Here is a 12,287-nt window from a genome sequence, read left to right as displayed (position 1 = left end):
GAGATCTGACCAGAGGCTCTCCTAGCGTTACCCTGGAGGCAAGCAGCAGCAGTGACTGCGTCCTAATGCCCACATGCCCCCATCTGCCTCTGACCTGGGGTGGGGAAAAAGGTTGCCTAGCTGGAAAAGCAGGAAAAGTTGTCTTCCACTGCCTTCAAATGTAGAATCAAGGGGCTCTTTAACCTCTCCCTCCTGAAAAGTTAAAACATTAAATATAGTCCTTTTGTCCCTCCTCCCCAAACACTTTGGGGACCCCCCCCCAAAAACCGAACCAAAAATGCTCTAAACTGAACAATTTGGAGCGTGCGCACAGCGTGTTCAGTCATTTCCTTTGAACCTGAGAATCTCTTTTCAGTAGTCGCTTTCCCCTGTGCAGTTGTCAGGCCATTTCCCTGTCCTCTCACCAGGCAAGTGAGAGCCAATGGCCATTTGGTGTTTCAGGCTGCTGTCTTCATGTTACATCCATGGGCGTGCATCTCACATCTGCTTTCCTGCCTCTTGGTTACTCTTGCCCGTTGAATGCTTCACAATCAGTGTGTGGACGTTTGTAGATGCAACTTTCAGTTGCCACAGCTATCTCAGTTTTTTGCTCTTTGGTTTTCAGAACCTTTATAAGATGTGACCTTTTCTGTGTTTTGGCTATACGGTTGGGGTAGCATCTCTGTCTGAATAGGGAGGAAATGGTGGTTACTTATTTCCTAAAATAGCATTATTCAAGACAGAACACCACATTTAATGGACAACTGGTTGGGTCCAGTATGTGAATCGTGCTGTATCTGAGTCTAAATGTACTTTAAGGACTTCTCCATTGCTACTGAATTTTGATGAAAGGCACTCTGATCTTACAGTGATAAGTGGTATACATTTTTAGATTAGGCACTAGAATTTTGAAGATAGTATTTAATTGTACAAAACTGTGCAATAAAAATAACTTCCCATAAATCTTGTGTGCTTATAATTAAGAGGCTAGATTCTTCATAATCAGAAGCATTTGCTAGTAATGATTCCCTTTAAACTGTAGTTCTTAGTCATTACTCTTATTTTTACCATGCCATGCCCTTTGACCTGGAAGTGAAACTTTTGTCCTCTTGACATTAAAGGTTAACAGAGCAGGAAACTGGATCACCGTGTGTCCCTTCTTTGACCAGCATAATTTAGTAATTGTGTAATTATCTGAGGACTCTGATACTAAAAATAGTATTAAAAATTAAATTAATGAAATTTAAATTTCTGGTCCCATGTAAGCCCATCTGCTTTCAGCAAATGTGTTCATTCATATGAAATCCAATTCGTGTTAAAGCATCAGAGCCACTGATATTTTCCTGAGTAAAATATGGTTTCAGTGGAACCCATGATCTCGTGGCTATTAGTGTCTGGTGGATCTGCAACAGATGGTCCTTGTCATTGATGCTGGGCTGAAAGCTCCTGGCTAAATATTTGAGTGCTATTTTTTTTCCCCACCAAAGCTATGGTTAAGTAAATTGATATTCATTTAGTTTCCTGTGAATAGAAGATTGTCCCCTGGTCAGTATGCATAAAAAAGGATCCCCCTGTCAAGAAAATATCCCAAGATACTGGAGGACTACATCTGTACTAATACCATGTGTGTGGTTTTAATTGAAGTAAGATCCTTAATTGGAATCTGCTTTCCTTCCCGTTAAGAGCTTTTTTGTGACGTTCTTTTTCTTTAGCAGCCACAAGACCCCCCTGCTCTGAAGGGGCCCGCTCTAGCCACCAAAGTACGGAAAACCATGAGCAGCCGGGTTCACGAGGCCGTGAAAGCGATTGCCCTCTGCCACAACGTGACACCAGTGTACGAGTCTAATGACGTGACGGATCAGGCTGAAGCTGAGAGACACTATGAAGACTCATGCAGGGTGTACCAGGCTTCCAGTCCAGATGAGGTAAAACCTGCTAGAAAAGCTGTTGTTTTTTGTTCTCCTCTGGGTAAAAACAGACATAGGGTTTATCTGGGTATATAAAAGAATTAAAGGCCAGCGTTTTGACTGCATCAGAATAGGTATGAGCAAATCATTTACACACGTGGCTTGAGTTGGCAATTAACTCACATTAGTCATGATTGTTTTGGAAAAAAGTGGTCTCTCGAATATCTCACAGGTACTTAAAGTGGGACAATGGACTTGTCTATCTGTACGATTCTGGGATAAAAAGGCTTTGTCCTGAGAGAAATCCAAAGTCTGTTTTTATACGCTTTTAGCTCAAGGCGGGCTTACTGCACTCAATTCAAGCAGCCCCCGAAACCCTCCGTCAGAGTGGAGCTCTCTGCTGGTGTATCGGTGCCAAATCTTGTTCCTTGCCTTCATCCTCCCACCTCTGTGAATTAAGTCCTCTTCATTGCAGAACTACTGCAGGGCACTGACACCTCAGTAAGCCTAATTTCTCCACTGCAAAGCCCTACTTGTGTTTTAGGTAGATCTGGGGACATATACCATCTTTTTTTGTTTTGTTTTGTTTTTTGTACTGAAATGCTCTGATTGTTTCCTTACCAGTTTTGGGAGAACTTGTTCATGGGGAGGTGAAGTTAGTGGTTATGGGAAGGCAGTTGAGTACTGTCAGACTTCAGCGACTTAGCCTGCATTCACGCTGCTGAGCGGGCAGTAACCCATACCCCTGACCACAGGACATAGCCCAGGCTTAAAGGGATCTGGCTTAAATCTGCAGTGAAGAAATAACCTGTGGGTGCATATGGGCCTGCGCTGCACCTGGTCTACATTCACATGGCTTGAATGTAGATCAGAAGTAGCAAATACAGCCGTTGGCTGCTCTTGGGAGCTGCGTGGCAAAATTAGCGCAAGTAACTCAGTGGGGAACAGGGAAGGAGTGGGACTTGTGGTCTATGGGAGGGTGGGGGGGTGGTCTGCAGGACAGGATGGGGGGTAGAGGAAGAAGGGCTAAAAAAAGCCCAACTGGGGTTAGGGGGGCAGGGAAGGGGTGGGGAATAGCACAGCTTCTGCATGGGGCAAGTAGCCGAGCTTTTCCAGCCATGGACCTTCACTGGGAATGGTGTTTAGAGGTGTTCACGAGATCAGGTTAACCCCTACATAGATTGATCTAACCTGATCTTGATCTAAGTTATCGGTGCACCTGCTCAGGTGAACTAATTTAGAGTGGGCATGCCATTTTTGGATGATTTAAGCCCTCCGTGTGCCTGTAAAAGTGGACCTTTAGACTGACCGAACTCTGGTTAAATAGTCTAAATGTAACGCCTATATGTACCATCATCAAAAGACTGGTAACAAAAGCAGGGTACCTCATTAAAACATTTTAAATGTTTCCTATTCATTCAAAAAAGCAGTGAAGTTATTACAGGGAAGTAAGGATTACAGGGTCCATGCTGTATTATCTACAAGCTACTTCTTACCACACAAAACAGATTCTTTTTTTCTCCAATAAAATTCTTTGTCCCCTCTGACAAAGGGTACTTGTGCTACCAAAGCAGCAGGGGTGAATGTGCATTATAAAAATGGCTGCTTCTGAACTGTGACCTTGGTCTGTGCTCTACTTGCTCCCCTTTCTCTCATTTAAAGCGTTACTTTTTGTGATTCTGCTCTACAGGAGCGGGGAAGTGCTTTCGGGCTGAAACGGATCTGAATAGTTTCTTACATTTTGTGATCAGAACCTGAAGGTTTTCCTAGTGTGTGCATACGTTTTCCTTGTTTTTTTTACCTACATTGTCAGTGAAATCTGAACTTTTTTTCTTTTTACAAAGACTCCTGCTTTAGAATTTTACCAGTGTGGCTGCAGCCCATGCTGTTTTTATTGTAACTTTTATAAATCATCTCGCTGTAATCATGTTTTAGCCTACACTTGCTTGTTTTTTTTTTTATCTTGTGATGATTTGAATGGTGACTCACACACAGTCTCAGAAATCAGATATGTTTTACCACACTGAAGAAATCTTGTCTGTGGGTTTCAAAGGTACAAATATCAGTCAAACATCTATTCTGTGTCTCACAATAGGAGGTACTGAATATGAGAACAGCACTAGTTAAGTCCTTCAGAAAAGTGTGATGCTGTTAAATAACCTTCCCTCTAGGAATCCAAGAAAGTCTTTAACAGGCGTCTAAATCCTACCTTTGAAATCCTATACCAATAAAATATTACCGTGGCAGGAAAGGTCAGTTTATTATATGAGCACAAAAACTTGTATTCTTTTTACTTTCGAATGGTGAGGGTAATTTCTACCAGTTGGCATAGGATTCATTTCCTGTAACAGAAAGCAGGATTTCCTAAATTTGTTTCCTGTGCACATTCCCAGTTAGAACTCTTGAAGTATCTGTATTCAGATATCGGTTACAGCCTTGGGGCTCTGTGATTGTGTCAGTTATAGCCATACAGTAACTAACAGGGGAAATGAAATAGATATAATCTGATCAGAGATAAGTGTGCCTGAGATTCTTGGGCAAACAGTCTTTAACCCTGACAGCGCTCCGGAGCTGCCAGGACATGAAAGGGTGTACTGGCCAATTGACTCCTGTTGTTTCCTATGTGCCTGGGCAATCTGGATGGGGCATTTGAAGAGCAACTTATAATAAGCGAGGATCAATTTGTCTCTCTTTAAAATGAAACTTGTTAATCAATATTTGTTTCGGTCATGGCTTGGGCCATGTAATTATTGGAGAAAGTAAAGTTAAAGGAGATGAAATATAGAGTTGCACTAGCAGTGATGGCTTTTATGCATAGCAATATCTCTAACTTTACATAGATGCAGAGAGCCAATATCCAGGGAGATTGCTTGAGTGCAGTAATGAAGGCTTCTTAGATGTATTGGTTGCTGTTCAGTACTAAGCATGTATTTGCCTTTCTTGGGAGAGCTCTGAAATAGCTGTGTCTTGTTCTTCTTTTATATCTAGAAATAATTTTCCATGGAATTTTCCACCTCGGATACTTCTCTCAGATAGCATGGCTGTTACTTAAAGCACTTCTAGAGAACATTGATTACCCATCTCTTATACCCAGAAAATATACTACTGTTCTCTGAGGGAGATTCCCGTACAACAGGGTATTCAAAATCCGCCTGGCTGAAGGGCTATATATCATTATTGTCACTATTATTTATCAGCATTAATACACAGCCTAGAGGCTAGGTCCCTCCCTGCCATGTTAGGTGTTATACAAACATGGTTATTTTAGTATAGTTAGTAAAGCTAATAGAAAAACTTCAACGTTGAAGAGCTGTGTCCATCCGCACCCCCATCCCCATCCCAACAATTTTTTTGCTATAAATTTTTGTAAGCTGGAAACTATCAGTCACTTCCCTGTCCTGGAGCTGAATGCTTTCCATCTGGGATGAGATTAAAGGTTGGAAAAAGGAGTTGATCTAGGATTAGAAAGTTGGCATACCACAGCAGGGGAGAAGATTTGATGTGTTCTTCCCTTGCCCAGGTTTCTGTTAGGTATTCACCCCCATGAGTTTGTGTTATGCTTTCTACTGGTTTATGATCAATATAAAAATGACGTGCACCGAGGTAACTCTCGTCGGAACTATTCTATCCAGAAGGAAGGGGGCTTTTAAAAATATATTCTTGCCTGCCTTCATGGGCTGAGACTGGAAAAAAGGTGATTCATGTGTCTTCAGAAAACTGAAGCTTTTAAGCAGCATGAAGATGCAAGAGAGTTACAGTAGTGGAATATCACTCGGTGATGAAGCGCTGGGACAGAGTGAGATCAGGTCAGAGAACAGAGGCAGAAAAAACTTTAAAATGCTCCAACCCATGTTACTTATTAACCAAATCTACAGAAGCCAGAGCTCAGACCCTGATCTGGAGGTTTGTTAAGACAGGGGACAAGGCAAACGGCAACGTCTAACTGACCTCCTTTATGCTCTGGGGATGTTTTGGAGAAAGTTTGGAAAGAGATAAGCTTGAAACAGCTTTGGCTTTGTTCTCATCTTTGAAAACAGGCCTACAAAAGTTGCTGTGAATAACAGGCAGATTAAGAGGTTTTAACAGTGAAGCCAATTTACCTGAAATTTCTTTTCACGTTTGATGGCTTTTTTTTAATTAGAAAAATGTTGTTTTTCACTTTTTGCATAGCTGCGTGTGAGTGAAAAAATATACATAGTTCATTGCCATTAGACTAGATTCCATTCATAACTTACTAATGTTTTCATGTCTGATGCACTTTTTAAGAAATTATATTTAATGTATTATGATAATTATGAACATAGAGCTCACAAAGCAGATTTTGAAAGGCACAAAATAAGGCTAGGTGCCTAGTTTGCCTTTGAGCCAATGGCAGTTGGATGCATAGCCCTTAATTGTGCCTTTGAAAATCTCCCTGTAAATACTTTCCCTGGTGTTGTGCAGATGTTCTGAGGCAAACTAGTTTTCAGTCATTTCTGGAGACACGTTTTTTATAGGGCTGTGTCATACTGTGGTATTCTTACCTCTCACCTCCAAGACCTTCATTAGAAAGAAAAGCAAAATAGCTCAGCAAAAGCAATTTCAGCTGCCTATGAGAGGGAGATTGTATGGGGAGCTGACAGAAAAGAAAATCAAGTATTGGTTTCTTCTGTGTCTCAAGTTCCATTGCAGTCTGAAAAGGGCTCTTCTCATATATTCAAGGCATCCTAAATTACACTCAGAATAATACCTATATAAATTCAATTAAATTATCCTCTTACATGCTTTAAAGAACCCTGAAGACATAGGTTTTATACTCTTTTTTTTTTTTTTTTATTTCCTCTCCCAACACAAAGTGCTTTTGAGCTACTGGTCCACTCATTGTTTGGAAGTTGATTAGTATAGAGATTCTGCAGATCATATCATTTTGGTAGGTTTTGATGAACCATGTTAACACCAAACTGGGCATATCTACACAAGACACTTAATGCGCAGTAACCTAATAACACTGTGCAGTAGCGTGCTGCGCAAAAGCCGTGCTAATACACTACTGTGCAATAGTATTAGGCTACGTGCAGTAAGTGTCACTAAAACAAAGTGTGCCAGTGCTATTGTGTAGTAACTTAGTTACTGCACATTTAGTTAGTACTTCATTGAGCAAGTACTAAACTAAATGCATAGTAACTACTGCGCATTAATGAACACGTAGACATGCCCACTGATGAGGAATAATCCAGGTTACGTAGGTTGCCTGCTTTATTGTGAATGTCCTTGCGGTCTGCTAAGTAGTGCTTTAGAGAAGACTGATAAGAGCAAGGGAAGTGACTGGACTTGGTCACATCTTAAGGGTTGAGTCTTCCTATTATAAGATTTGACGCGTTTCCAAGAGGAAAAAAAATGAATCTCTAGTTGTTCCCATAAAGCTGTTCTGATTTAGCCTAATCCAACTAATTTTATGAATGGAGATCTGTAGGGAAAGTTCTGTTCTTAACATTTTGTAGTTCTTAGAGAGATGGTATGGAGGCTTACAAGTGCTGGCAGTAATAGTGCTCAAGATCTTTTTAGCCTTTAGCAAGGAGTTTTCAAAGAAGTGTTATAGTAGAATAGTTTGACCATAAAACATTGGAAGTCCTATTAGGTTCAATATTTTCAAAGGTGAATTAAATGTTGACAATTCATTTTTAAAAGAATAAAATTAATTTGCTTTTCCAAATATTACATTGCACTCCTAATTCCATTGAAGGAAGTCTGGCCAGTAGGAAACTTTCTAATGGTCTATGGCTTCACCCTGCCACATTTTTCCAGGCTATGTTTCATAGTCCAGGCTAAGTTTCATAGTCCATGAACAGTCCCCTGTGAAATACTTGTGCCAGGTATTTTGTATGACATGTAAATGTGGCCTTTTACAAAGTTACTTCAGTTGCAGAGATGATGAGTTTTAATCTCAAGTTTTCTCAACCAGTGTTTGCACTTACTTTAAACGTGGTAGAAAATACTGTTTCTCAGTGTTGCTGGTGGAGGTGACCACACGTGGGGCCTTGAGGATATGGGGCAGCATGTACCCAAATGACCCCTGCTGTGGGGCAACGCGAAGGGCTGCTGACAAAGGGGACTTACCTCTAGGTCCTGGAGCGGTGAAGCCCCAGTGTCTTTATGAATGACATTGTAAAGACGTGCCTGGAGACGGAACGAGTTGAGGTATTTAAACCAGCAGGAGACTGCCAAGCAGGGGAGCAGCACGGAAGCTGCTTTGAAAACCCCTGCATGTTGGCTCTGACCCAAGCCCGGGCTGCTGAGCCAGGCAGGGGCTGCAGGAAGGGTCCTGAGCCTCACAGAGCCAGAAGATCAAGACTCCAGGGTTTTATCCCAGGCAGCCTTGTCAGAGGAGGACTCGGAGGAGTCCTCAGCTACACAGCAGGCATCCAGTGAAAGGAATGCCGACAACTGGGGATTCACAGACAGCTGGACAATCATCAAGATGGGATACGTGAGTTTGAATCTCACAAAGTGCCAGATATCTGGCAACATGAGACAACAAATTTAATTGCCGTAGTTTAATTTTCTTTTTTTTTTCTTCTTGAGTGTGCTGAAAGGCCTGATGTTGGGGTCAGGCATGGATATAATTTGATTTCATTGATTTTGAGCCAGTACTGACCCTGGAATAAGAAGGTGAACGCCTAGTCATTATTATTTAATTAGTTGGACTGACATGCCTGCCTTTGCCCTAATACAGAAGATGGCAAGCCACATTGCTAAATACTGTTTGGGTGAATACCACTTGGATTACAACCAAGTGTGGAAGAGGTATAGGGGAGGTAGAGTCTCAGAAACACACCAAAAGGGAGATCCCCATATTTAAGGGGACTTACCCATTTTTGGAGCCTCCCTTTTTGTATAATTTCTTTTTGTATATCATCAAGTCGTGGCAGGAAAACAGAGGGGGACTTCATTTCCTCCATTTGGTAAGACCCAGTGAGGGTCACAGTCAGAAAAAATATACATTGGTGGCACAGAGTAAAGGAATGAGGTAGAGCAAAAGGTACAACTGGGAGGTCACTGGATACTAATTTTCTGCATAGATAAAATCTGAACTGGCCTGTCAAGAATTCAGCCTTTAGGGGTAGGGAGACCAGAAAATCTGTACACAGAAATATGTGAAATATTGGACGAAGAAGCAACTTTTTAAATGTCTTCCACCTCCTGTCCGCCTAGATTCCCAGGTGTGGGATTACAATCATTTTGGAAAAAATAAATGCTGAGATTCCCCCCTCTAAATCATTAAGTGCATTCAGTGTTTTCTACAGCACATTGTAATTACCTGATGAAGGCGAGTAAGCCACAAATCTGGTACAGGCATGGACAGATGCATGTATGTCCTGGTGTAATTTGCCCTGGCTGTGTATACCATTGTAAATTCCACTGGGATTAGGAATGGATAGATGCTATCCTGGAGTAGCTCTCACAATAGGCCTAGGGACAGAAGTTGCACATAAACTTGTATAAGTGATCAGAAACTAGTTCAAATGTGTAACACAACAGAAGTTCAGTGCACATAAACTGCTTTCAAAGTGGCCACAACTGGTTTAAGATACACCCGGATGGATGTAGTATCAAACTTAACTGATTTAGGTTAAATCAGTTTATTGAACTTCTGTCCTAACCTCCAGATTCAAGTTAACTTGCAGTCTTCCAGCATCCCAGGATGATTTACACCTCCCCAGCAAACACCCCTCACAGGGTGGGCAGGCTAGCCTTAACCCAACCTGTCTGCTCCAGCAGAGCAGGGAGGCACGCTCCTGCATTCCCTGGTTTCTGGCCTGGGCTACTGCAAGCATGTGGCTGCATTTCCGGAATCAGAAGTGAATGTCTGTCTGTTCACTTATTGGTTCAGTCTACACAGCTTAGACTAACCTGCAAAGATTGAATCAATTCAGCCTCGGGCTTTTTTCTGTTTTTAGCCCAGGCAACTACAACTGTGTCTCACCACTGGGCACTAGGGGAGCAGGTTTGTCTTCAGCAAGTAGCTACCAAGGATGGATAAAAACAAAAACTTCTTATTCAGTGTAATTTACACTTGGAGAGACTTACTCCTTACTCTTTCAAAGATAATTCAGCACTGGATTGGGCCAGGTTACCTCAGTTTACAGGGTTTTGTCTTTTGTTTGCTACTTTTTTGCACTAGTGTACTGGTCTATATCCCTAGGAAACTTTTCAGCAACACAGAACTGGCACCAGAGGCTGCAGCCAAGTGTCTAACTCCTGAAAACCGATTTATTTAAAAAAAGAAACAAAAAACCCCCTTCCCCTTTCAACTTTATGAGAACCTGCACCTGCTATGGAGAGCCACGCCAATAGATCAGGGGTGGACAAAATACAGCCCACGAGCCAGATCTGGCCTGTGGAGAGGCTTTGTGTAGCCTGCAGCAGGTCTCTTGGTCCCATCCAGCCCAGACACTGCCCTCCCATGGTGCATCCTCCCATCTCTGGGCATGCAGCGGGGCTGGGGCAGCTCCGTGATGGGACTGCCTTTCTAAGAAGCCCTGGTGGTGACAGCTCTTTCTAGCTGCTGCCACCGCTGGCCCCAGCCCCGCGATCCTGGTGCACCACAACCCTGACCTGGTGCACCCTGCACCTGCTCTGGATTTGCCTGTCCAGGCTGAGCAGCAGCAGGCAGACAGGCAGAAACTGTTGCTCAGCATGGGGAAAAAGTGACCCCTCCCCCTCGCCACTCCCAGCACTTCCTGGTGCCGCTGGCGCAGCCCAAGCCCTGCTGGGCCGCCCTGCATCTCCAGCATCATCACCACCTCCTCTGGGCTGCCTAGTGGCTGCTCTGTACTCACCACTGCTCTGCTGGGTGGTCTGGAGGGGGAGGTGACAGCACCAGAGCTGCAGGGCAGCTCAGCAGGACATGGGCTCTGCCAGCTGAACTAGAAATTACCAGCAATGGTGAGGGGGAAGGGCTGCTTTTCCCCTGCGCCAAGCAAGTTTCTGGCTGGCCACCACTGCCGCTGCACAAATTGGGCGAGCAAGTCTGGAGCAGGCGCAGGGTGCACCGGATTGGGGCTGTGGTGTGGGTCCCTGCTGGTTCCGTGGGGCTGGGGCCAGCGGTGGCAGCAGCGGGAAGGAGTTGCCACTGCCTGGGCTGCCTAGAAAGGCAGTGCTGGCACAGCCCCACCCCAGCCCCACCGCGTAGCCTGGGGGTGGCAGGACGTGCCACAGCCAGGCAGTGTGGAGCAGGTGTGTTGCATGCTGGGACTGCGTGCTGCTGGCAGTGGTGGGAAGGTGCCGCAGGGTGTGCTGGCTCTGGGCTGTTGCAGGGCTGGGGTGGGTGCTGACCAGCAAACCCACACAAATCAAGACAATTTTTTTTTTTTTTAATACAATCAAAATACTTTATTATTTGATTTTTTTAGTATATAATTTGGGGGTTTTTTTCTGGTTCCAAGATGGCAAATCCCCTTCCCCAAAGGAGGACTTCTGGGGGCAAGGAGGGGGACTTCTGGTGGCAAAGGTCAGAGGTTAGGGAGGAGGGATTCTGGTCCCAAGATGGTGACCAGGGGGTGGGGTACCTGTCAAGAGGCGGGGCTACCCTTGTGGCCCTGGGCAGCTCACCAAAATTTGTTAAGCGGCTCTCCAGCTTTAATAATTACCCACCCCTGCAATAGATCTAGATATGAAATATCTTATTAGATGGAAATCCAGTGATCTAATCCTGGGCCCGTTCATTTTGATTTTGATGGAGACCGTGGATCAGACCTTGTGCTGTAGCTGTAACTATGTTAGCAGTATCAGGTTTAAATGAGGGTTTCTCTTGTCTTTTCAGTATGCATACACAGTTCTCGCTGATGTTAAAGCACATATTTCACAATGAGACTATCGACTCATGGCTTAATTATTTCAAGTGGTGTTTCATTCTTTCGTGGACTTCCTTGGAAGACAGGAATAAAAGAGTTCAACCCTTTTTGGAGTAAATTAAATACTTTGTCCTGGGCACTTGGATTCAGCAAATACACTTGCTGTGCAAGAGATGAAATGTCAGGAATAATCATGGTTATAGAAGTGGTTACTCTAGAAGGAAGAAAAACATCGTTAGTAACCCAGTCTCTGCCAAACTCTTAACTCTAATCAGCCTGTCAATAGGAGGTTTATGGCTGCAGAATCAAGATAGGTAAAAGCTTTTCATGTACAGTTCTAGACACCTTTGGTTTTAATGGATGTGTATAAAAATTAGGTGAGAAATTCACTGACACCAAGGCTTTGTTTTTATGTATTTATTGAGTAGAGTGGCTAGATATTGCAGTTTTTCTTCTCAGATATTTTACATGTGCTTTGGATTCTAAATCTTTCCATGCCGGGTGAATAAAGAGTTTCAGATTGCATCCACTAAAATAACCTGGTTATATATTCCCTGATATTATAACT

The 12,287-nt window shown here is 43.3% G+C and overlaps 1 protein-coding gene across 2 annotated transcripts in view; it reads left to right on the top strand.

Moving 5' to 3' along the window:
- The window catches only part of ATP9A (ATPase phospholipid transporting 9A), a 96,640-nt gene that overhangs the window by 54,208 nt on the left and 30,145 nt on the right, over positions 1-12,287 (top strand). The window contains exon 14 of one of the 2 annotated variants that reach the window (XM_090064209.1): positions 1,695-1,904. In XM_090064209.1, the coding sequence (XP_089920335.1) occupies positions 1,695-1,904 (210 nt within the window). Of the gene's footprint in view, positions 1-1,691; positions 1,905-12,287 lie in introns of both variants that reach the window. The other variant, XM_090064208.1, reaches the window with a different exon arrangement.

The sequence above is a fragment of the Crocodylus siamensis genome, chromosome 10 (assembly GCF_052110815.1).
Source record: "Crocodylus siamensis isolate JL-2025a chromosome 10, ASM5211081v1, whole genome shotgun sequence".
In the NCBI taxonomy this organism is placed as follows: Eukaryota; Metazoa; Chordata; order Crocodylia; family Crocodylidae; genus Crocodylus; species Crocodylus siamensis.
This window is presented reverse-complemented; position numbering and strand designations above follow the sequence as displayed.